Source organism: Hydra vulgaris, chromosome 04 (assembly GCF_038396675.1).
Source record: "Hydra vulgaris chromosome 04, alternate assembly HydraT2T_AEP".
Lineage (NCBI taxonomy): Eukaryota > Metazoa > Cnidaria > Hydrozoa > Anthoathecata > Hydridae > Hydra > Hydra vulgaris.
Genome location: NC_088923.1, coordinates 16,079,178 through 16,106,996, shown reverse-complemented (window position 1 = coordinate 16,106,996; position 27,819 = coordinate 16,079,178). Strand labels below are relative to the sequence as shown.

The window sequence follows — 27,819 nt, the reverse complement described above, 5'->3', positions numbered from 1 at the left end:
AGGAAAACATTGAAATGCAAATTTCTCTCACGGACGCCAATCCTGGATTTTAAAAATACTTGGAATGATATCACATTGGTATGTACTATCACCCCTCAAAAGGATTTTTTCGGGTGTTTTCATCAATGATTCACCCCAAAATTTTCTAACAGTGCGCTTTAACTATTTAAAACCGTACGAAAACAAACGAAAAAAAAAACCGATGAACTCCGTCGACGCATTGACTCCGTCAATAAAACGTTTTCTATTGAAATGCGTTTACAAAAATAGTTCGTTTACTAAATAGCTGCGTTTACTAAATAACTCGTTTGTGTAAAATAGAGAGCTTTTTAGTTTTAAATATCTTCTTCCAAAAAGGGTTGTTTAAGTTTTATAATTATAAGATCTCTATGATTGATAAACGGAAATTTTAAATGCAGTCTCCTCGCAAGAGGAGAAACAATTGGAAACTGCAACTATTCTCATACATTATACTTGTCGCCACATTTACTGCATTTTGTTATTTTATTGTCTTTAGAAAAATAGTTTTCAATAAAGAAAACTTCAGTAAATCTTTTATTAAGATTGATAAACGACCTACTGTTTTTCAAAAGCATTTTACACAAGGGCTAAAAGAAGGAAAGTCATTTGTTCAAGTTAATGATTTTCCGTATGACAAAAATAAGCGTCTTATATACCAAGATCAATGGTCTTGTAAAACTCTTGATGATTGCTTCAATTTTGAAAAATGCACCCATGGTTTTAAAGTTTACGTGTATCCTAATATAAAAGATGTATTTATGTCACCTATGTATGAAGATATTCTTGAGATAATTAGAAATAGCAAGTATGCTACAGCTGACCCTGATGAAGCATGTGTTCTAATTACTCCTGTGGATACATTAGATCGTGATAAATTGAGTAGAAATTTTGTTAAAAATGTTGATGACTTAATAACAAGTAAAGTACCTTACTGGAACAATGGAGAAAATCATGTTGTGTTTAATTTATTTTCAGGAACATGGCCAAATTATGATAATGATCTTTCATTAAATTTTGGGAAAGCTATTATTGCTAAATCATCATTTAATTTAGATACTGTCAGGCAAAATTATGATATAAGTATACCTTTGCTACCGAAAGATTTTCCTAAATTACCAGTAGTACTGAGTGAAACTGATAATTTATTTCCTATATTCAGAAAGTATCTTTTAACATTTAAGGGAAAACGGTATCTTTATGGAATTGGTAGTGAAACCAGAAACAGCCTTTATTTGATTCATAATAATGAGGACATTATACTACTTACAACATGTATTCACGAAAAAAATTGGCAAAAGTTTGCAGATTCACGTTGTGAAGAAGATAATTCAAATTATGATAGGTTCAATAATTAATTTTTATATAATATTATTAATAATAATACTAATAATAATAATTGGTAAAAATGTATAAATCACTTTAAACTATATTTTTTCTTTGGCAAATAAAATAAATAAAAAAATTTGTTTTCCTGTTTCCAAAAAACTCTGGAGATGCTCTAATCTCTTTAAATATTGTTCAATCAGTCTTTTTACTACTATTATCAAGGTTATTAAGTGTTTAACAAACTTCTAATAATTCATCTTGAGTCAAGCAACTTTCTATCTGACAATCAATACAGATATTGATTCTCTTGTTCTTGTTAACCTTTATGAGAGAAAGTTTTAATGCAAGAAAGTCTTTATTGCACATTAGATTAAAGTAGTAAGACAAGAGCTATTAACTTTTATTGCTCTTGACATATCAAAAGCTATTGATAAAACCTACAATCCTGGAAAACACTCTGGAAAAAACTTCTTTATTTCTAGTAACTTCTGCAGTATTTCCAAGTTCTATCCATATTGTTTCTTATTAGTGATCTTTCTGATAATTCTCTAAAATAACACAACTATCTATGAGTAGATAACAAAATAACACAATAAAATAACACAACTATCTACAAGAGTATTTAGGAAAAAATCTTGATAAAAGTCACTACTTTTAAATTTTTTAACTTTTTACAGTTAATCTTGAATGTGATCTCATTTGTGTGATTTGGGGGTTGCAGTGCTCTGTGATTTTAAAGTAAACAAAGTTCATTTGTTTACTGCAAATAAGGATATAGGTACTTCGAAGGATATAGGTAGGCACAAGAGTGCAGTACTTAGTCAAAAAAAAATTTATTTGAATTTTTTGCTTTCTGTTATGTTATTTTAATCAAATATTATGCTATTAATAAATATTATTATTTGTTATTAATGATAATAAATATTTATTTAAATATTTATAAAATTAATAAATAAATTGATAGCTAGTATAAAAATTAACAAGACGACAAGAGAGTTGTTCTTTTGAAAAAAAAGAAAAAAATTATTATAATTTGATTAGATATTGCAACTGCACAAGAAGATGAAGACCATGGACTAGAATGGGGGTGGGGGGGTGGGAAGGTGGTGAAATTTTAGCGCTTTTTTGTTCCCAGCTTACAATCATTGCAATTTTTGGCAAACCATTATTGTTTGACATCAGTATAAACACACAAATGTTTAGAGTTTGCTCCATGTCTGGAAGTTAGCTCTCTCAAAACACCAAAAAACCAAAAAAAAACTCTCGTCTAAAGAATTTTTCACGGCGCAATAAATGAAGCTTTTTTGTTATATGTATTCTTGTAACATTAAAGTTACAAACATATGGTTGTAACAAGTATAAAGCTAAATTTTGTATTTAACAAGCAATTTTGCTTGTTAAATACAAATAATAAATATACAAATAATGAATAAGCAGATAGCTCGTGCAATAACCAAATGCTCTTGTAGGAAAGTGTTTAGAGGAGCAGCTCATATGGCTCACCATGTACGTTTTAGGAGAGTTTTTCTACGCTCTCGCGCTCATTTACTCCCGCCGAGGCCTGAGGTATAATTTTTTTTAATTTATTCAAGCATAGCAGGCAAGAGCCTGCTATGCTTGAATAAATTTGAGAAAAAACAAAAAAATGAATTGAAAAAAAAAAGTATATTTAAAAAAAAAAAAAAAACTTGAAAAAAGTAATTGCAATAAATAAATTATGAACTTGTAATGAAGGAATATTACATATTTTTTACATATATTTATTTGTGCATGCTGCCACTTTTTCCACAAAGATTTAGGTCGGCATATGATTTTGCTTACAAAAATGCAAAAGATGCAAAAGCCACCTATCTTTGCTTACGACGGCATATGGCTGATATAAAGCAAAAATAGGTTGGCTTTTGCATAAGCTTTTCGCAGACTGTGTATATATATGTGTATATATATATATATATATATATATATATATATATATATATATTTATATATATATACATATATATATGTATATATATGCATATATATATGTATATATATATGCATATATATATGTATATATATATGTGTGTATATATATGTGTATATATATATATGTGTGTATTATATATATATATAATACATATATATATATATATATATATATATATATATATATACAACCCTCGGAATTAGGGTTGGCATTCGACAATGTCAACCTAACTGTCAACCTTAAAGTGTTTGTCGACTTCATTTCTATGTTTTATAGTAATCCTTTTGTATCAATTTTTTTTTACCGACCTTATGCAGACCTCTAACAGTTTGAGGTCGGCAATTTTTGGTCGACCTCATTTTTTCTAATTCCGAAGGTTGTATATACAGTGGAGAAAATAGAATTAGCCTCACCATGTACTGATCCAATATTTTGTAAATCTCTAAACAAATTTGTGCGTTGCATCTTTTGTATCCAAACTTATATAATTATTATTACAAACAACAGCTTTTTAGATTATAAAATGGCATAATTTAATTGCAGTACATTTGATAAAACCATAAAATGTATAATACTTAATATTTGCGGTAGCAAATAGAATGAGCCTCATCAATAATTATTTTCAGTTTACTCGTATATTTTGATCTAGTGATACGCATTTGTGACTTAGTTTTTTTGTTATTATTTGTAAGTTAAACAAAGACTGTGAAATCATGGCATAAAGTTTTTAACATTTAACATTGGTTTTTGATACCTGAATTTGAAATGGGGCGTGGTAAGCGTTTAACAAATGAAGTATTAGCAGTAATCAAAGCATGTAAAGATACAGACTTATCTAATCAGGAAATTACAAAGAAAATTAAAAGATCTACAAAAGTGGTTAATAATTACTTCAAGATAAGCGTTAATTATGGAGCTTATAAGGAAAGTGGTGGCAAACGTAAAATTGATAATCGTACTAAACGAGTTATTGTACGTCGTGTTGCTGCTCAGCACATGACTAAATCTCAAATTTTTTTTGATTTATAATTTCCTGTAACTGTTCAACGTGTGAGACAAATCTTACATGAAGATCCAAACACAGTTCGGAAAAGCGTGAACCAAGACCAAAACTTACTTTTTGTCATAAAGAAGTTATATTACAATTTGCAAAAAAACACGTCTTCACAGGAAGAGTGGCATCAAGTCCTTATAGTGATGAAAAAAAGTTCAAACTAGATGGTCCTGTTGGCTATCAATATTAATGGCACGATTTTCGAAAAGAAAAAATACTGGCATGGATTCCAACAAAAATGAATTCACAGGACTACATTGACTTATTAGAAATTAGCTTGCTTAAACATGGTAAAGAATCGATGCGTGAAAGTTTCACTTTTTAACGAGACAATGCTGCTATCCATAACTCCAAATTTACAAAGCTTGGTTTAGAGAGAAAAATATTCATGTAATGTAATGGCCCGCATGCAGTCCAGGTTTTGACCCAATTGAAAATCTATGGGGAATACTTTCTAGAAAGGTTTATGAAAATCATAACAAATATGAATCCACATTGGAGCTGAAAACTCATATCAGAGAAGCTTGGAATAAAATATCTATAGAAACTATCCAAAATCTTGAGACTAGTATGTCAAGTCGCATATTTGAAGTCATTAAAAATTCAGGAAGCAATACTAAATATTAAATGAGCATAAAACAAAATATTTTTTGTATTTTCTTGTATATTACGTAAATGAGGCTAATTCTATTTTCTCCACAAATTGAATACTTTTAATTTTTTTCCCACTTAATTAATTAAACATACCAATTTATAAACTTTTTAATTGTAGTAGAAGATAATAAGAAATAGGGTAGATTTAATAATTGTTTCATTACCATTTTTCTTAAATTACTCTGTTCTTTTAAGAACATTGAGCACTCTATTTTGTAGAATACATTTTAGAGTTGTTTAAATATGTATATATATATATATATATATATATATATATATATATATATATATATATATATATATATATATATATATATATATATATATATATATATATATATATATATATATATATATATATATGAAAAACAATAAAATGCACACTTCATGAAATGTGCAGTATTATTAATGTTCAGCTTATATGATTTGTAAATGATTGCATGTTTTGTGAATGGTGCAATCTTATCTGTGGAAGTTTCAGTTGATACATTGACTGAGGATTTGGGCAGGTACTATCTAGACATGAAAAACTTTTGATATGGAAAAAAAATACACTTTTATTTGTATGTTATTTTTGAATATTGGTTTTTTTGGTTGGATAATGCAAGTTGTGTTTATTTCTTTTTCAATTTAAAAATATTATTTTACTTTTGAAAGTACTTCACTTTTATTACTTTCATTTTTAATTTATCTATCCATCAAGGTTTGTATTCCTTGTTACACTTTGCTGTGCTTGTTTGATAAGTTTTGCGTTCTTTTTGTAACATGGATTCCAGATTGAAGCAGCAAACTTAGAGCAAGTACAAAGAAGATAATGTATGATAATGTACATAGGATGATAATGTATGTATGATAATGCATATAGAATTATACTTTATTAAACTCTTTTAAAGTCTTTTTCATTAGCTTGTGATGCTTTTGTTATTGCACCTAGATCAATTTCTTTGTTTTTGTTATAATTAATGCAAATGTCTGTATCAATATCTGCCATTTCTTACATATATATATATATATATATATATATATATATATATATATATATATATATATATATATATATATATATTTCTTTTAATAATTCACCTCCCCAAAGCCGAAAAGGCCACTACAGATGAGGAGGCTACTTGTGGTTATCACCCTCTCAACTCTATAACTCCAAAACACGAACCTTGATGAACAAGGCCGCTGCGCGGAGAAACAAGTTGAGTGCGGTACTACCAGGGACGTGGTGGGAATCGAACTCGGAACTTCTCGCTTATGAAGCGAGCGCTCTACCACTACACCACTACCGCATATATATATATATATATATATATATATATATATATATATATATATATATATATATATATATATATATATGCGGTATATATATATGCGGTATATATATATGTATATATATATATATGTATATATATATGTATATATATATGTATATATATATATATATATTTACATATATATATATGTATATATATATACATATATATATATACATATATATACATATATATATATATATATATATATATATATATGTATATTTATATATTTATATATATATATATATATAAATAAATATACACATATATATACATATATATATATATATATATATATATATATATATATATATATATGTATATATTTATATTTATATATATATATATATATATATATATATATATATATATATATATATATATATATATATATATATATATATATATATGTATATATATATAAATAGGATCTTTCTTTACGATATGTATAATTAACATTTATCAAGAATAATTTTCAAAATTTTTAATCATCCAATAAAATGATTTAAATGATTTAGATGATTTTGAAATACTTCATTACTAACAGGGCCTTAAATTTTATTCCAGGGCAGATCTTCAATGAATCCCACTAGTTACTTTCCATTATTTGGATATATCATTTTTGTTTGATATATATTTTTTTGGTTTACATACTTTTGTGACATTTTATCAATAAATTTTAGAGCATTAAATTAAAAGTTTTTTTTCCAGTTTTTCAACAATAAATATTAAACATTTGTGAAGTAGTATTAAATTTAAAGTTTAGCAAAAAATAAAAAAATTTTGTTGATTATGTTAAATTCAATAAACTTAATGAATTAAATTTATTGAATTCAAATTTCATTCTCATAATACCGTTTCTCATTTAGATTTAACTACACAGAGTTACTTGCAAACTCAACTTTTTGTTTAATACCTCGAGGTCGTCGGCTAGCATCATTTAGATTTTTAGAAGCAATTCAGTATGGTTGCATTCCAGTTATTATGAGCAACGGTTGGGATCTTCCTTTCAATGATGTCATTGATTGGGTAAAGTTTTCTATTGTTTTAGATGAATCTTTGCTTCTTCAGCTTCCAAGCATATTGCGAGGAATTAGTTTTGATCAAGTTTTGGCAATGAAGCAGCAAACTATATTTGTTTGGAAAAATTATTTTTCTTCTATTAGTCATGTTATTCACACTACTCTTGAGGTATTTTAAAATGCTGTAAAAAGTTTTGTTTTAATTAAAAATAATAAATTTATTAAGTTATATAAAACTATATATTGCTATATAACACATTTTTTGAAAAATATTTTAATAAGCTTATTTTTTAATAAATCTCGGTTTATTGAAAAAATGAAAATTTTCAATAAAATTGAAGTAAATCTGAAAATGTTTGATATTTTATGAATATAACTTTTTATTAGGGTTGTCTGATAATTGCATCCCCTAACTTTTGACAGTTGTGAACCCATCCACCCACTCTTTACTTCCCCTTTTCCTTAAATTAGGGTGCAACCGCTTTGTACCCAATCCTATCCCTACCCCTCCTAAAAGGTTTTTTAGTTAGTTTTAAATACAATTAGCAAAATTAGCAAAAAATAAAGTATAATCTAAAAAAATAACTAATTTGTTTGGTTTAACACCCGCAAATGCTATTTCTGTAAAAGTTTTGGCTGAAAAGTTAAATAAATAAGTTAAATAAATGTTTTATGATTATAACAAACTGGTACTAGAATTATTTAACGAGAAAAATAGATTTCTATCTTTACTGGTTGCTTATATTTAAAATGTAAATTAAATACGTATATTAAAATGTTAATTAAATACATTTAATAACAAGAATTTTTTTTTTATTACAACAAATTGGTACTAGAAATTTTAAAAATAAGAAAACTAGATTCACTGGTTGCTTGATTTTAAAACGTAAAAGCAAATTTAAATATTTTAATAAGCCATTGCCATAATAACATTTTATGACTATGAATGAAAAAATAATTATTGGTATTCTTTGTTGCCTCAATAGCATACAATAACTTGTGATAATATTCTTTTGTATTTAAACAACATTTGTTGTTGCTTTTGCTGAGACTTTGTAATTGTAACTTTATTTCACTATGCAATTTATGTATAAAGAAAATTGATATTAATTATAAAATGGAACTTGCAATAGATGTGAAATATGAAATTTACAAGCTTGTGTTTACTATTTTCAAAACCTTTTCTATTCTTATATTTTTAAAACATTTCTTTTGATGATACAATTTATTACATGTTGGTGTAAGGGTTGGTCCATAAAGGATGTCAAGCAGAATTTTGATAATGATTAGAAGTAGAAGATCATTGGCTCTCTTCCGCGGAGATTTTCATTGAACATAGTACACTTCAATAAATTTATATTTTATAATTTATTTTTGTTTTTTGTACTCATTTAGTTCCATGTAAAGTTTTATAAATTTAAAAAAATAATAAACAGTGACTATTTGTTCGATCAAATGGATTAAAGGAAATTTGTATGTTAAAATAATTATATATTTTTAATATACTTTTTAATAAAATCTAAACATGGTACTGAGGGTATTATATTCATTTGCAAAGGTGAAGGTGTGTGCTTAAATCCTGGTCTAAGATGTTTTGATTTTTTAACATTTTATGTTTTATTTCGAAGTACACAGTTTTATATGTATTACTTATTATTGTTGATTATCAATACTTATATTGTTATTATTTCATCTATAATATAGTTACAGGTACTGCAGAGTATATATTCATTGACTGACTTAAATAGGGGCAGACGCAGTGGAGTGTGAATAAATTGACCGACTTAAATAGCAGCCCTTGTTAAGAAGTGTTACTCCATGTGAATTTTAGGTATAAAATGGCAATTTAACCTACAATTACATAGTTTAAACACTCTTTTAAAATAGTTTATGTGGAAAACATTAAGCAGTAATTATTTGTTGTAAGAAACATTTTTACCGCAATTGTGAAATAATTTTTTTTTAAAGTAAAACAATATAAGTTAAATAAATTTTTTTCTACTTTTGTCTTTTAAAATATTTTTTATTTAAATTTTTTTTACGTTTTACATTTTTTCGTTTTACAACTTTTAAAATTTTCAAACATGTCAAAGAAAATTATTTTTATCAAGTTTAATTAAGTTACTTTTTTATGTTTGTTTTACATTCAACTATTTCGTTTATTTATAGTTTTATTATTTTATTAATTTAATTATTTATTTTATATTAATTTATTTATTTTTATTTATTATTTGTAGTTTCAAATCAATAATTTTTTTCATTCGGTTACTGAAGTGCTTAATGCCTGTAGGCAAAATTAATTAGATAATTTTTATAGTAAACTTTATGTAACAAACTTATGAAAAGATTTTTTTTTAGTTTTGAAATTTTAAAAAGTTTTTCAATATCATTAAGTTTTTAGATTGATCTTAGAATGAATGCCGATTAGAAATGATAAGTTTATTAGTAGTAGGTAAGAATTTTGTATAAAAAAAAATCAACTAAATTGTGAGAAAGCAAGCATAAGATAATGTTGTGTTATAAATGTTTTATGAAATAAATAGTGTAAGTTTAAATAAGTATAAGTTTTTTAAAATAAGGACATTTTTTTTTTCAAACAACGTATTTAAATTTCATTGCAACAACTAAATTAAATTACTTTAAAATATGCAACTGACGTAATTTAACTTTTAATGATGTAAAAATGAATATTAAATAAAGTTAAAAAAGCATGAATGTTGAGTAAAGTTATTTATTTGCATTATGTTTTTCCATTATGCAATAAATTCTCATTACAAGGCCTGAAATAGGGTTAGCTGCGGTGGAGTGCGCATACATTGACTAAAGATTATTTATTTGGTAAAGTGCTCTTTTGGTCAGCCACAAAGATTTTCTAGATTTAAAAGCAAAAAAAAATAATCTAAACAGTTGTTGCGCCATAAATTCATGTAACCTTGTAATTTGTAAATTCTACATGGCTTTACTATTATCATTTAACCAAGCACATTTACTTGACATTGCTCAAAATTTGAATTCTGTCTAACTGAATCCATTTCTTATGTACGAACTACCATCAGGTATTACTACCAGATGCACATAGTACATAACTACCAGATGGCTGCTATTAAACCACTATAAATATATAAACCACTTGCTCTATCTTCTCAATCTAAACTTAAATTTAGTTTGCAAACAAACTATTTGTATTTAGGTAATTTAGGTTAAAAAGCACTACTAATTTAGGTTTACAAAAACACAACATAAAATACTTAGGTTACAAAAGTACTATCCAGCATAAATTGTTATATGTTTTAAATGCCGAAAAAGGATATATTTCTCTAAAGTTTGTTATTGCCATAACAATTATATTGCCATGCCCATAATTATTTAGAGTCTTAAATTAATAAAAAAAAGTTGATACTTTAAAGTTTTTAAACATTGCATAATATGATTGAGCTTATAAATACTAATATTATGAGTAGCTTATGAATACTATAGTGACCTTTGCATATTCCTAATTTTCTTAAATTTTTCTTTTTTTTTAAGTTTTCTTAGAGTATTATTAAGATGAGAATAGGGTTTTATTAAATTTTGAATTGGTGATAACATATAATTGTTAAGTATTATAGTTGTTGTCATCCCAAATCAATCATCAGAAAATTACTCTTTTGATCCTTCTATTGTTTCTTTTTCTTTGGGTTGTTTTTTTTAGGTTTATTTGAGTAACATTAAAAAAAAGTCTATTCATAAATATTATCTAAAACCATATTTTTAAAATAATTTAAAAGATATTTTTTAAATGTGTTTAAATTAGAAAAAATCTCTTTGGTTTTTTAGCCAAAAAGGTCCATGGGTAAGATTTTTTTGAGGTCTTTTTTTTTCAAAAAGAACAAAAAAAGTGGCTTTTATCTCTACAGACACTAAGCAAAGCATGTTGGTTATGCATAAAAAGTATTAAACAGGTTATTAAAGTAAAGAGCTTGTTTCTAGGGGTATCTATGACATGTACTGATTGGAAAAGATGAAATTAAGAAAAGAAAACAGCAAACAAATGATGTTTTTAGTAAATAACATTAGTAGTAAAAAAAAATAGATTTCCATGCGCATTCAATCTTTATGACATGCCATGTTTTTTTATTTATATGTTATTTCCCATGGGCTGAGAGGGCCACTACAGTTAAGAAGGCTATTTTTTGTGGTATTAACCCTCTGTCAACTTTTTTACCCCAATATAAAAAATATCAAGTCTTTTTTACTCCAATATAAGTAATAAAAATAATGTCATATGTATAATATCTATCTAACGTCTAATAATAGACGTTATATCTCATGTCGTATGTATAATATATATCTAATGTCTAATAATAGATGTTATATCTCATGTCATATGTATAATATATATCTAATGTCTAATAATAGATGTTATATCTCATGTCATATGTATAATATATATCTAATGTCTAATAATAATAACATATATACCAAATGTCTAATGTTAATGGAAGGTTGACTTTATGAGTTTATTTTATATGGTTTAGATTTTATTTACTCGCTTACAACCTCACATGTATAAACCGCCACTGATGTGGAACTTTCCTCCCGGTGCTCTTAATGTTTATACAGATTTCTCAACAAACATGGTAGATTTTCCTTTTTACTACCATCTGTTTAACAATCAACCAAGTGAAAAATTTACTGCAATAATTGTTGCGAATTCTCCAGTTTACAAATCATCAGATCCTCTGTTTTCATTGATAAAGATTATTAATAAATCTACCTATGTTGACCAGGTAAGAAATTTATCACTTAAATTTAAATCTTGCATATAGAGTTGAAGTAACAAAAAGTTTGCATAAAATAAGGTGATCAACTAATATAACACATTTATGAATATTCTTAACACTTTTACTTTGAGTATAATGTAATATATAATTTGAGTACAATATAACACATTTATGTATGTGCATAGCACTTTAGCTTTGAGTATAATAAATCTTATTTGTGTGTGTATTTATTAATTTTTTAAAATTTTTCTGTAGAAACATAGAAATCCCTAATTTCAAAGATAACCTATAATCATTTAATCATTTTATAATCAATCAATTATATTTAGTTGAAGTGGAAATCATTGTAAAAGGTACAGACATATTAAGCTATATTAGACATTTAAGCTATATTTTAAAGACACGTCTTTAAAATATAGCTACAACTAGTTTTATATCTGTGCTGTTGCTGATTACTCAATAGATGTATTAAGCTAGCCATACTTATATCTAAGTTGCTGTTTTTGTTTCTAGTTAAAAGCTATTCAATTTCCCATCCAGTAATTCCCATCCAAAGGTTGATTGCCACCTTTAGAATATATAAATATATATTTTATATATATATATAAATATTATATATTTATATAAATTTTATATATATATATATATATTTTAATATGCATATTTTTTAATAAATCTTGGTTTATTAAAAAAATAAAAGTTTTTAATAAAATTGAGGTAAATCTGAAAATGTTTGATATATCATGAATACAACTTCATATTAGGGTTGTCTGATAATTGCATCCCCTAATTTTTGACAATTGTAGACCCATCCACCCACTCTTTACTTCCCCTCTTCCTTAAATTTGGGTGCAACGGATTTGTGCCCAATCCTACTCCTACCTTTCCTAAAAGATTTTTTAGTTAGTTTTAAATACCTTTAGCAAAATTAGCAAGAAATAAAGTACAATCTAAAAAAATAACAAATTTGTTTGGTTTAACATCCGCAAATGCTATTTCTGTAAAAGTTTTACCCTTTTTGGCTGTTAATAAAGTTAAATAAGTTAAATAAATGTTTTATGATTATAACAAACTGGTACTAAAAATTTAAAAATTAAGAAAACTAGATTCACTACTTGTTTGATTTTAAAACGTAAAAGCAAATTTAAATATTTTAATAAACCATAGCCATAATAACATTTTATGACTATGAATGAAAAAATAATTATTGATATTCTTTGTTGCCACGATAGCGTACAATAACTTGCAATAATATTCTTCTGTATTATGCGGTAATATTCTTTTGTAATTAAATAACATTTGTTGTTGGTTTTGCTGTGACTTTGTAATTGTAACTTTATTTCACTATGCAATTTATGTATAAAGAAAATTGATATTAATTATAAAATGGAACTTGCAATAGATGTGAAATATGAAATTTACAAGCTTGTGTTTACTATTTTCAAAACCTTTTCTATTCTTATATTTTTAAAACATTTCTTTTGATGACACAATTTATTACATGATGGTGTAAGGATTGGTCCATAAAGGCTATTCAATTTCCCATCCAGTAATTCCCATCCAAAGGTTGATTGCCACCTTTAGAATATATATATATATATATATATATATATATATATATATATATATATATATATATATATATATATATATATATATATATATATATATTATATATATATATATATATATATATATATATATATATATATATATATGCATGCAGGGGTTGAATTAGGTGCTGGGCATTGATGCCCCTCCAACCCTTTGTGAAACTTATCTTGTTAAACTTATGTTAAATAGTTTAATATCTTTTTTATTGTATTTTTTGCTATTGCATATTTTGTTGTAATTAATAAAAATTTATATTTTATTATTTTATTACCGTAGAATATTGGTATATAATATATTAGATATGTTTTTTTATACCAACTGAAAATGACTATAAAATGGTCAAAACATGTATTGTTGATTTATGTGTTAAAAGTAGAAAAAAATTGTCTCATTTCCCAATTGTTTTACTTATCTTATGCAAAAAAAGAAGTTTTGGATATATATATATATATATATATATATATATATATATATATATATATATATATATATATATATATATATATATATATATATATATTTATACAAGCAATCGTTTTTTTTTTTCTTTGTTTTTTCTTCTATATATATATATTCATATATATATATATATATATATATATATATATATATATATATATATATATATATATATATATATATATATATATATATATATATATATATATATATATATATATATATATATATATATATATTTATACAAGCAATCGTTTTTTTTTTTCTTTGTTTTTTCTTCTATATATATATATTCATATATATATATATATATATATATATATATATATATATATATATATATATATATATATATATATATATATATATATATGTATATGTATATATATATATATATATGTATATATATATATATACATATATATATATATATATGTATATATATGTATATATATATATATATACATATATATATATACATATATATATATATATATATATATATGTATATATATATATGTATATATATATATATATATATATATATATATATATATATATATATATATATATATGTATATATATATATATATATATATATATATATATATACACACTACCAGCAATTAATTTGAGACCAGTGATGAGAAAACAGTAATTCTATTAAAAATCAAATAAATCTATCAGTTATATTTTCGTTTATGTATTTTTTGATCTCAGTGAATAAAGAAACTACAAATTAGTTCATGAAATACACTTTATTTAGTTTTCTTCACAAATATTTCTAAACAAATAGAAATCCTAACAAACATTAAAAAGTTAAATTATAAGGTCTTTATTATTTTGCACAAGTTTCAAACATTGCGTTCATCAAAATAACCACCACGTTTCTTCATTACTGCTTCACATATTCTTGGCATACGAAAGATTAATTTGTTTAAAATTTCCATGGTTACAGCTTTCCAAGTCTTTTGCAGTATCTCCAATAAATGTTCCTCAGATATTACTTGGAATTTCTTCACATACCGGTCTATTTCATCCCAAAAAAGCTCAATGGGATTGAGGTCTATTGACTGCGCAGGCCAGTCCATTAAAGTAAGGGTTTTTTCTTGTACTAGTTGATTCAGATAATTTGTACAAAGTTTAGATTTGTGCTTTGGGTCATTATCTAGCATAAAAACAGGTTGGCGTCGAAACACTATTTGATGAGCAGATGGAACGGCATGATTCTCCAAAATTTCTCTGTATTGCTCCTTTTTCATAATTCTACAAACTCTGATCAAATCTCCTATTTTGTGACCCGTAAAACAATCCCATACTATTATTGAACCTCCTCCATGCTTAACAGTAGGCACAATGCACTGCAGAATGTAACGTTCATTCTGGTACCAGCGTACAAATATTCTTCTCTTGTTGCTAAATAATTTAAACTTGGACTCATCGCTCCATACTACTGTTTTCCATTGATTTATTGTCCAGTTGGCATGTTTTCGAGCCCATTGTAGTCATTTTACCTTGTTTGCTTTCCTTAGCAATGGTTTTTTGGCAGCTACACGCCCTCTAAGTCCTGCTTTCATCAAACGGTTTCTTATTGTCCGGACACAAACAAGTTTTTCAGCCGTTTCATTGTATTCTCTCATTATTTGTGGAGCTGTTAATTTTCTGTTTGACATAGATAATCTTGTAATACGACTATCACCATGTTCATCTATCTTTCTAGGCTGTCTAGGTCGTGGTAAGTCACAATATTGACCAGTTTCCTTGAAACGCTTGATTGTATTGTGAACTCCAGTCTTTGATATTTTCATTGTTTGTGCAATTTTTCTTTCTGAAACACCTTCATCAAGTAAAACAATGGGAACTCTCTGTTCAAAACTTAATTCTCAAACTGGAGCCATTTTAGTACGACAAAATAGAAACTAAAAAAAAATAAACAGTTCAAGTAACATAATATTTGTATATTCATTTGCAAATCATTATATACTATATTGGATCTACATAAAATATCTACAAGAAGCTACCAATGAGAAAAATTATATTTTTAGTATCATTAATCAAAATTAAGTAACAGTTAAAAATAATACTTGTATTGTCTTTTATGCTGGAAGAACTCAGCACATACATTTTTGTATACTTTTGTACATAAGCAAATTTTTGGGTGCAAAAATGCCCAAATCTTATTCTATCCACATATTTATTGTGCTCTATTTATTTTTGATCCAAAAATAAAGAAGTGCAAATATGATAATCAGATATATTTATTTTTGAAATGTAAATACCATTTTTAACCGCTGCTTTCAAATTAATTGCGGTAATGTATGTATATATATATATATATATATATATATATATATATATATATATATATATATATATATATATATATATATATATATATATATATATATATATATATATATATATATATAAGCAATCTTTTTTTTTGTTTTTTGTGTAAAATTTGTATAAAATTGTTTTTAATAGCAGAAAAAGTCTGTTTAAAAGAAGAAAAAGACACAAAAACAAAAATGAAAAGGGTTTAAATAAGCAGTTATTACTCAAATATTAAAGTTTATATTATTGTAACAATGACTTTTTTCCTAATAAAAAATAAACATTTGAATGTTTTTTTTTTTTTTTTTTTTAATTATTCACTTCACCAAGGTCGAGAAGGCCAATACAGTCAATGAGGCTACTGTGGTTACAACCCTCTCTCAACTTTATAACTCCGAAACAAGAACCTCGACAAACAAGCACACTGCGCAGAGAAACAAGTTGCTGTTTATTTACAAAATAAAAGCTGCTCAATTAAAGTTTCACCTATCATTTTATATTATTTTCCAGAAGTTGTTGACTATGTTTTAACCAATGAAATATTATTCATGATACCAAACAAGTATCATCTAAGTTTGGACACTAAGTTTGGACTCTAAGTTTGAACACTAAGCTAGGACACTAAGTTTGGACAACTGACTAAGATAATTTGGATACAATAAAATCATCATTCTTTTTATCAATTTTAGAAATTCGTACTAGCTCAATTTTTTCAGCAATGGCATATACAATAATGAAGTCAAAAGTCAATGAGAAACTGAATTTCCAAATAAGACAAATAAGTTATTTAATCTAATATTAAATTAATTTTTAGGCTTTTTGCATAACAACTGACATTGCAAAACTATATGTTCTCTCTAGCATTTTATAAACATTTAAGACACAATATTAAAGATAAATATGGTATCCATGCATGTTTGTTTTTTAGCGCCACGCAAATTACACTCTGTTTACTACTAATATATTGCCGAGATAAGTTGTGCTTGTTTCTAAAATAAACATTAGAAAATAAGTTTAATATTAAATGTTAAAAATTTAAAATGTTGAAATTAAATAAATTTTTCAAAATAAAAATAAAATTTTTTTCTAATGTTTTAAAAAAAAAAATTGTTGTTTCACCCTTATACTTCCGCTTAGAAGATTAACAACTTACACAATTAGTTAGGGTTTTACGCTTTTTTTAGTCTGTGGTATTAAAAAAAAAAGTTCACACTTTTTCATATGACTTGAAGCTTACAAAAAATGGAAACTTACAAAATTGTAATTACTCAAAGTATACTGCTTTTCTACTTTTATTTAAAGAATACATTAAAGTATATGTTCATATTTTTTCATAACTTATGTTAAACAAATGTCATCAGGATGATATTTTTTTGAAAAATATTATATATCCCAATTAGATATGGTACAATACTTTCTTTTTTAATTTTAGAGTCTATCTTGAATTCTTTTAAAAACAAGGTTCCCGCCAGTCCTGGAATGTCCTGGAATTTGAAAGTGGTCCTGGAAAGTCCTGGATTTTTTTGATTATTCTGTAAAATGCTGGAATAGTCCTGGAAAATGGGATAATATTTTATATTTGGTTTGTTTTTAAGTAAAGAAAAACAATACAACTACAATACAAATTATAGTAAATTATAGTAATATAATTGCTCTAATGTATAATTTTTATGGAAAATCTGATTCTTATATTGTTTTTGAAATTCGTACTTTAAAGGTTCTTAAAAAAACTTACACATCCACAATAAGGCATGGTTAATTTATTTTGAAAATGTTATTTGAAAGATATCATCATAGAGGTTTCCAGAAATCATAATTATATAGACAGTTTATATATACTTTTTCAATTAGTATTTTATTATTGCATTGTTGTATAGTTTTGAATAATTTTTAAAAGTATGAAGCATTAGAGATTCTAAATTCTTTTTGGCTCCTAAAATGTTTACATTTTTTGTTTTGTTTTCAGATAAAATAATTAAAAAATGCCAAAAATAAACGTATTTTTCAAGTAAAATAGCTTGTTGAAGAAAAATATAAACATTGGTTATGTAAAACACTGTTGTGTTTTGCAGTTATTGTGCTAAAGGCATTAATATTGCTAACAAACTGCTTTAATTTCACACATGAAAGGTAAAAAGCACATAGAGAGATCTCCTTTTGTCTATAATGTCAAGTCATTGATGCCAACTGCTCCTAACACTGTTCAAGTTAATGAGTATATGTCAGAATGCTCCAATAAAGCAGAACACCAAAAAACAATTAATAAAATGCTAATAAATACATCTACACTTGAAGCTTAAAATTGTTGGGTCCTTAATATTGTGTATTCTAAATATATAATGAATTCTTCAACTGATTCTGGTAAATTATTTAGTAAAATGTTTCCAGATAGTGACATTGCTATTTTGTTTCAATGTGGACCCACCAAGGCCAGTTATATTGCAACATTTGGATAAGCTCCCGTTTTTAAAAATGAGTTGCTTACTTCCCTATCTAATACACCTTATTACGCTGTTTCATTTGATGAATCCATGAACCAAGTTTTTCAGAAAGGTCAAATGGACCTTTTAGTAAGATTTTGGGATGACAATACAAGTATGGTTAAAATACATTATCTTAATTCAGAGTTCATGGGGCGCTCGACAGCACATGATGTTATGCAAACATTCCTAAACTATATTTCTGATATAGATAAATCAAAGTTTCTACAAGTGTCATCAGATGGGCCAAATGTAAATTTACTTTTTCTAGATAATTTAAAGGAACAGAGGAAAGAGGAAGAACTTGATCTTCTTATAGATATTGGAACCTGTGGTCTCCATATCATTCATGGCAGTTTTAAAGCAGAGGCAAAGCAAGTGGCTGGAAGCTTAATAATTTATTAAAAGCAATGTGGTAATTTCTTCAGCAATTTATCATTATAGAGATGATAGCTCGTTTGAGCATTGACCATGGTTATATTTGTAGAAAAAAGAAATGCAGCTTTACAACAATGGGGGAGTGGCTCAAGCTTGGCTGATAAAGTTGGTCTAGTTACCTTTACAATGTGCTTTTAGGCTTTGTCTGAGAGTAAGAGGGTTGTTATTCGTCAATATAGGAATGCCAACAATATTGCAATATTTTTTTGCAGTAAATGAGTTTTGCTGTCTAACAAAAATTTTGTATTTTAAGTCCAGAATTTAAATCCACAAGCCACTGCAAGCCTTAGGCTGCTACAGAAGAGAGATCAGATTTAAAATTGGCTGCTTGTTCTAAGCAATTAAAAAGTGAAGACTTTTTGTCAAGACAAGAGTATAAAATCGAGTTGTCAGCAAATAGCCACTATAGATTTCATGAAGATTGTTATAGATTTCATGAAGATCATTAAATTGGAACCACTTATTTAGCTCTTTTTAAAAGTTTAGCAAAAAGTGAAGAGAGTTCTGGAGAACACTAACAATGGGTTAATTTGTTTAACAATGGGTTAATCTGTTTAACTGTCAGGAAGAGTATAACAGTAATAACAGATAGGTTTTATCGTGCATTAGATAAAGGTGGAGAGGTTAAGGCCATTGCTCTTGACATTTTAAAAGCTTTTGATAAAGTTTGGCATGCTGGTCTTCTCCATAAGCTTTCTTCTTATGGTGTATCTGGCAACATCTTTAAGATTATTGAATCCTTCCTTTCCAATTGTAGTATAAAAGTTGTCCTTGATGGACAGTACTCTTCTTATTCTGTAACTTCAGGGGTTCCACAAGGTTCTATCCTTGGCCCAACACTCTTTTTAATTTACATTAACGATCTTCCAGATATTCTCACATCTAAGGTGGCATTGTTTGCTGATGATAATACCATTTATTCTTGTCATCATAAGAAACCAACACACACTGATTGCTTGGAGGGGGCATTTGAGCTTAAAAAGGATCTCACTTCTGCTACAGCATGGGGCTCACAGTGGCTGGTGAACTTCAATACAGATAAAACTCAATTTTTTTCAGCCAATCGTTATCGCAATAATTTAGATCTTCCTATATTTATGAACAGTGATGTACTTGATGAGTCATCTACTCTTCATCTTCTAGGATTAACTCTTACTTCCAATCTTTCTTGGAAACCATATATCAAATCCTAAGGTTGCATCTCTTTATCGACCATATATCAAATCCATCTGCTAAGGTTGCATCTCTTTATCGAGCTCGTCACTTTCTTACTTCGGATTCTATTCTCTATCTCTATAAATCTTAAATCCGGCTTTGTATGGAATACTGTTGCCATATCTGGGGCAGATCTTCTAATGATGCCCTTTCTCTTTTAGACAAGGTGCAAAAACGCATTGTAAACATAGTTGGACCTGCTCTTGCAACCAACCTCCAACCATTATCACATTATCGAAATGTTGCTTCTCTTTCTCTTTTCTACAAATACTATAATGGGCACTGCTCTATAGTGCTATCGTCTCTTGTGCCATCTACTAAAATTCATTCTCGTGTTACTCGTCATTCAATTAAGTCTTATCCTTTTTCTTTGACTGTTCCTAACTGTTCCAAAAATGCTTATTCGTCAAGTTTTTTTCCTCGAACATCAGCTCTTTGGAATTCGCTTCCTTCATCTTGCTTTCCTGATTCATATAATTTGCAATCCTTCAAGTCGTCCGTCTATCGTTATCTTGCTCTTTCAGTAACTTCCAACTTTAATTAGTGCCTGCTTGCAGCCTTGTTGGAAGCAATGATGTTTAAAAAAAAAAAGATTGGCTTCTTGCAATAATAAAAAGACATTTGTTCTTAAGAGAGATGTTCTTGTAAAAAATGATGAAAAAAATGGGTAATATTTAATAAAGCAACTGCGCAAGATGGTGAAAAATGTGGAGTAGAATGAGGCTTGACTTAAAATTAAAGAGAATTAATAAAAGCTTCCAAACTTTTATTCCAGAAGGAATAAAAGCTTCCAACATGCACTTTATGCATACATATTATGGATATAAACATATATGTTTGCTATTTATTTAGATGCTGGCATACAATATCCTTTCATTGTTATATAAACTTAAGTATTTATATGGTGTAGTATTTGCCTAAAGAGAAGATGATCTGATGGATGTGTGGTGTGACTCAAGCAAGATAAGAAAAGGAGGCATAATTTTAGACAGATTAGAAAAAATGTTGTATTGAACAGCGTTTGTTAGAAACGATTAAAGTAATTTAGGTATCAGCATGTAGAGAGGTAGCAGCTTCAGTAGAAAATGGCAGTGGTAGAAGAAAGAAAACTTGTGGAGAGTTCCTTACATATTGCATGAATGAACCTTAGTTAAGAAAACAAATGCTCTAGATTGTTTATATTAGAGAAACAGCATAAAAGAGGAAGGCTAAAGCCTGATCATCATCACCATCATCAAAATATACAAATTATAACGTGAATTTTGAATTAACAAACAAAACAAAAACCAGGCTTAGGCTATATTTTATTAAACCTGGTCCCAACCCTGGCCCTAGTCAAATATCTACCCCGGTCACTTACTAGCCGGAGAATGGTATTTTTGTTAACATTAAGTTGGGAATTTCAATTTTATGAGCATTTGGGAATACCACGTACAATGTGACCCTGTTGTAACTAACACCCTGATAATGAAGTTTTTATAGACTCTACTACTTGACTCTACTACATAGACTCTACTACTATGAAACCTAGGTTTCATAAGCTGTTGTTTTTATTGCATAATTCCATAGATGTTTTGATAACTTTGATTCAATCTATACATCTAGCAACATCAAACAAAGTTTGCCAGTTTTGTTTGGCAGTACTATTTTGATTAGGAGAATATGGTGAAGTATGTTCATGCTTATTACAGTACTTTCTTAGGAGTTCCTGGAAATCTTTCATAGTAATTTTACCTCCCTTATCATTTCTAATGTGACTAACACATCGAATGGGAAAATCCCATCATTTTTGAAGTGTTGTAAGCTGTTAGTATTAAGTTATAATTCTGAGTTTTTTACGCCCAGCATAGTATTTTTTAAGGGTCAAAAGTACTTTTCTTCCTTTATTTCAAGCATCTTTCATCAAGGCTATATCTTCTTAAGCATCTTTCATCAAGTCTAAATAAAAATGGACTTTATTTTCTTAACTAATTAACTACACTGTACAAAACACTGTACAAAAAAAAAATTTTTTTTTTTTAAATTAAATTGGCATAAATTAAATTTATTAAGTTAAACAGACAGTCAAGGCAAGTGGTCAAAATTGCTGTTTTGACCTCACAAAATGAATTCTTATTGTTCAAGGTTGACCAGTTGAAAAAATCTGAGTTTTAAAAAATAAGATTTTACAAACAACCAGGATGTGTTTTCGAAAATACTAAAATTTCGTTATATCCAAAAGATTTTAGACTGGAATATTAAAAAAAAAAATTTTTTCTTTTTCCATTTTTTTATAAAAATTTTTAATCGTATCTTTTTTAAAAAAGTTTTCAACATCTAAAAATTTTGCCATCATTTGCAATGTTATTGCAATGAATGAAAGTGTTTTTAAATAAAATATAGTTATCATTAGCCCATATTTTCTATTAAGTTATCAAGAAAATAAAAAAGAAATTAAATTAAAAAAAAGGTGTAACGATTAGTAAAATATTTATACTTCAAATGCAAAAGTTGAGTTTTACTCTCATGAATTTAATTAAAACTGATACATGAAATTGTTTAAATGAAAACAGTTAAACAATTGGATTTATGTTGTCATAGAAGAACCAAATAATGATGAGTTTAATATGAATTCTGCAATTGAGTTATAAGCCGATGATACAGTGCAAAGGCCTACCTGCCTTCAAAATACGTTCAACATTCCACAATGCAGATTTAACAGCCAACCTAAAAGTGTCTAAGGTTGGTAATTTTTTCTGATCTTGTTTCTATGTGTTATGGTGAAAAATGTTAAATTTAAGTTCCTATCTGATGTCGACCAAAATAGCATAATTAGTAATAAATCGCCTACCTTTTTTTTTAATTTCAAGGGCTGCCTACACAGACAAGTGGAAAAATTTATTCAAAAAAAAAGGAAAAAAAGTTATTATGAAAACATTAATTGATATAGAGTCATCATCAGATGCATGAGCAAAACTTTAGCATTAATGAGTATTCTGTTTGATTGTATTTACTAAGCATTTGTTGACAAAATCTTGTTTATGTAACATTAGTAATTTTTATCATAACATTTTATAAAATGATGGACTTCTAGTATTTTGTTTCGATTGTTTAATTTTTTTTGTGCAAATAAGAAATACTGCACTAGATTTAAATTAAGATTACTAGATAAAACTTCATCTAATCATCGCATGCTAAAATTTCATATTTTCTACTGCTACACTTTGTTGCTATCTAAAAGTAACACTCGCTTTTTCTTTTTTTGTTTTTAACATCTTCACTCCCAATAAGGCTGCAAGAAACCACTATTAGAGTTGGAAATTACTGGAAAAGAAAAGATGAAATTTGTAGAGCAAGATAAAGATTAACAAACAGCTTAAAAGATTGCAAGTTATATGAATCAGAAAAACAAGATGAAGGAAGCAAGTTCCAAAGGAATGATGTTTGAGAAAAAAAACTAGACGAATAAGTATTTTTGAAGCACTTAGAAACAGTCATAGTAAAAGGATTAGACTTAATTGAATGATGAGTAACACAAAAATGAATTTTAGTAGATGGCACAAGAGACAGTAGCTCTTTAGAGCAGTGCCGATCATAGTATATATAGAAAAGATAAAGAAAAGCAACATTACAACGATGTGACGATGGTTGAAAGTTTGCTGTATGAGCAGATCCAACTATGTTTACAATGCATTTTGCACCTTGTCTAAAAGAGACAGGGCATCATTCAAGAATCCACTCCAGATATGGCAACAGTGTTCCATACAAAGAAGGATTTGAGATTTATAGAAATAAAGAATAGAATTGGGAGTGAGAAATCGGCGAGCACGATAAAGAGATGCAACTTTAGCCGATGCTAATTTTGCAATGGATCAGATTTTTAAATCAATGATGGACAAGTCAAGTTATGGTGGTGATCAAAAAAATGGGGTAAGTCAAAAAAATATTTTTAAAATGTTTAAATTTTGAATCAATCAGAAGAGGCAGATAAATTACTAATAGTTATTTTTGACCAGGCTGAAGAAAATAAATGTAGTAACCCAAAGTATTAATTAAATAAAAGTTGTGATAAATTTGTTAACTACCGCTATTTAATAAATTACAGTAGAACAAGTTCAATTTAAAAATTACCTCAATTAACAAAGACAATTTAAAAATGTTATTATGTAAATATATTATGGAATGTTTATTTTATTTCAATTTTTATTTTTTTATGATATTATTTTATTTTTTATTATTAAATAGAAATTTAAGTAAATGTTTTTTATTGCTAAAAAAGTTAGAATGAATATTCCTGAGCATACAAGATGGTAAATAAAAATTTTTTATTATATTTCTTTTGTTTGTTTTTTTTGTTTTTTATTTGTTTACTAAAATACTAAATATGTCGATAAAAAGGTTAGCTTAATAAAATTTTCTTTGTTTTTAATTTTACCTGAATTTATTTTATTTGTAAATTACACTTATGTCAAACTTATATTCAAACTATTGCAACAAACTTTTTTACATTCAAATGTTTTTTACATTACAATTATCGTCATTCAAATGTTTAAGTGGTTTTAATAAAATTAATTACTTCTTTTATCTTATTGCTTAAATGATATTTTAGACTAAATTTAAAAGTAGCAAATATTGGTTTACAATATTAAAGACTTTAAGATGCATTATTGGTTTTCACATGTTATGTGTATTATGTAGGAGACTTTTCTTTATAAAATCTACAAGTTTATATCTCTTATATTTATAAAATTATAAAAAAATAGTCATGTTACTGCATCTGATGGATCCATTAACATGGATTGATCATTGACCGTATACGTTGGATAGTGTATACATTGCACTACAACTATCTGTGTGATGAATATTGTCTAATAGAAAAGTTTTCTACTTTTAATGGTACAGTTCTTTCTTTAGATTTTAGTTGTATGGCTACCCAACGAAGATATTCCTGAAAGATCAAAATGGCCCAAAACACAAGTCACTTTAAGAGTGATACACCCACCAAATAAGGTATAAATAATTTTTATATAACTCTTTGTTATGTTTGTACCAAGTATCTGTCTGTACTTAGAAAAGCATCCACTTTTGTCAAAATTTTTGTTTTTAATTTTGTTTCATTTTTTTTTTAAAAAAGATAAAATGTTTTTTAAATGTTGCTTTTGTCTTTAAAGTTATTTTGAACATTTTTGTTAATTTTGTTGAAAACTTTTTAAATTTAAATAAGTTTTTTTTTGTTTTTGTTATACAAAAGGTCTCAGGTTTAGGTGATTTTTAAATTGGTTTCAATTATTTTATAAGTTGTTTTTTAGATGTTTTTTTACTAAATGTTTTTAAATCTAGACGTTTAATTCACGCTATGTAAGCATGTCTTTGATCAATACGGATGCAGTTTTTACTTTTGATGACGATGTATTTCTCACTTCATCTGATGTAATTTTTTTTTCTTTATATTATATAAATTGTTTAGTATTTTATAAAGAGTGCCAACATTTTTGAAGTGAAACTAAGGCTTTCAATTTTATTCATTTTGAGAAAAAATGAATTATTTTGTAATTACAAAATGAAAATGAATTTTTATTTATGTATATGTATGTATATATATGTATATATATACTACCATTCATAAATATTCGAATGACATTAACTTTTTTTAAAAATACTATTTTTTATTCAACTATTTTTTATGTTTATTTTTGCCCTATTAGATAAATTAAAATGTAATGTTAAGGTGTGGGGCTGTTTTGGTTGGAATCCCCAATCACAAGATCTCTCTCCTATCAGTTTTTATGGGAGGAATTAAAAGTAATGTCAAAAACTAATGCCTGATGATGCATAAGGTTTGAAAAAAAAATTTATTAGTTAGTGTTATAAAATTGACTTCAACAAATTGGATCGAAAATATGTATGGCAGTTATTGTTGCTAAGCCCCATTAGATTAGTTTATAATTTACTTGAAAAAATCTTTTGCAAATAATTTTTATAAAAATAAAAAACCAATGTTTCTTTTATTTAGTAATCATATTAAATTTTTTTCTTAAAGTACACAAATAAAATTAAAATCAAAATATACGATTTTTTCATTCATGGTAGGTGAAGAATCAATTAGGGTAGGTGGTGCCACATCACGGTAGGTGAAGAAATGTACTAGATCTTACAAAAAATTAAAAATAACATTAAAAAAATAATTTTACTCAAATTTGAATAATATAAATTAGTTAATAATTGAGTATAAATTATTAATCCGAAAACCCTATATTTAAATCTGTTACGGTTTCGGACTTATGGAGTTTTAAAGTTAAAAGTTTTCTTAAAGTCACGTTAGGGGAAAACATGACTCTAATTCAATAATTTCAAATATAATTTTCAACACAATTGATTTAAATTATTTCACAAATTAAGAGATGCCGTTACATTGTAATCATTGTTATCAATAACTCGATTTTGTATATGTATATGAGTATATATATATATATATATATATATATATATATATATATATATATATATATATATATATATATATATATATATATATATATAATCTTATAGATTGACTTTGCATTTTCTGTGTGGCGTTCAAACCCATCAAAACTTGTTGGTTTTCTGCCAAATGTCCATGTAAGTTGTGAGAAGGCTTGGTGTACTGATTCAGGGCATAAAAACATGCTCTCTATCATACGCACATCTTCAGCTGTGTTTCACAGGTTGGTTAAATTGTTGTTACAATTATTTTATATTGTATTTTACAAACTGTCTCATTAAATTAATTTCATTTGATGCAAAGGTACTACAGCCATCATTATAGTTTTCATGCTCCCGAACAACTTCATGAGCTTGTTGCACAAAATCGAAGTTGTGAAGGTCTTGCCATGAATTTTCTCATTAGTTTTATAAATCAATCACCACCAATCAAGGTTGCACGATCACCAAATTTTTTTGACAAAAGCTCTTTAAACAACAATACTGAACAAGATGAGTGTTTTAGTAAATTATTGCAGATATTTGGTGTTATGCCTTTAAAGAAATCAATTATTTCATTCAACCCCGTGCTCTTTAGAGATCCAGTTTCTGTAACACGAAGAAAATTTAAGTTGTTAGGCTGATTTTTAATTAGCCATTTTTTTATTTTTTGAATATTATAAAAAGAAATTTTGTTTTTTATATTTCCT

General features: G+C 26.5%; 1 protein-coding gene across 1 annotated transcript; it reads left to right on the top strand.

Moving 5' to 3' along the window:
• The first annotated feature begins 256 nt into the window (after window positions 1-256).
• LOC100208615 (exostosin-1c) lies at window positions 257-27,799 on the top strand. Its single transcript, XM_065795585.1, has 7 exons — window positions 257-1,363; window positions 7,216-7,537; window positions 11,886-12,137; window positions 25,565-25,660; window positions 25,991-26,080; window positions 27,200-27,354; window positions 27,435-27,799. The coding sequence occupies exons 1-7, from the start codon at window positions 414-416 to the stop codon at window positions 27,751-27,753; spliced, it is 2,184 nt and encodes a 727-aa protein (XP_065651657.1). The 5' UTR covers window positions 257-413; the 3' UTR covers window positions 27,754-27,799.
• The last annotated feature ends 20 nt before the right edge of the window (window positions 27,800-27,819 follow it).

Bases quoted from the DNA above. Each gene is read 5' to 3' on its own strand.
- LOC100208615 (XM_065795585.1), top strand. From the start codon at position 414: ATGCAGTCTCCTCGCAAGAGGAGAAACAATTGGAAACTGCAACTATTC. The intron at 25,661-25,990 runs GTATAAATAATT...TTTTAAATCTAG, and splicing joins TGATACACCCACCAAATAAG to ACGTTTAATTCACGCTATGT. The intron at 26,081-27,199 runs GTAATTTTTTTT...ATAATCTTATAG, and splicing joins TATTTCTCACTTCATCTGAT to ATTGACTTTGCATTTTCTGT.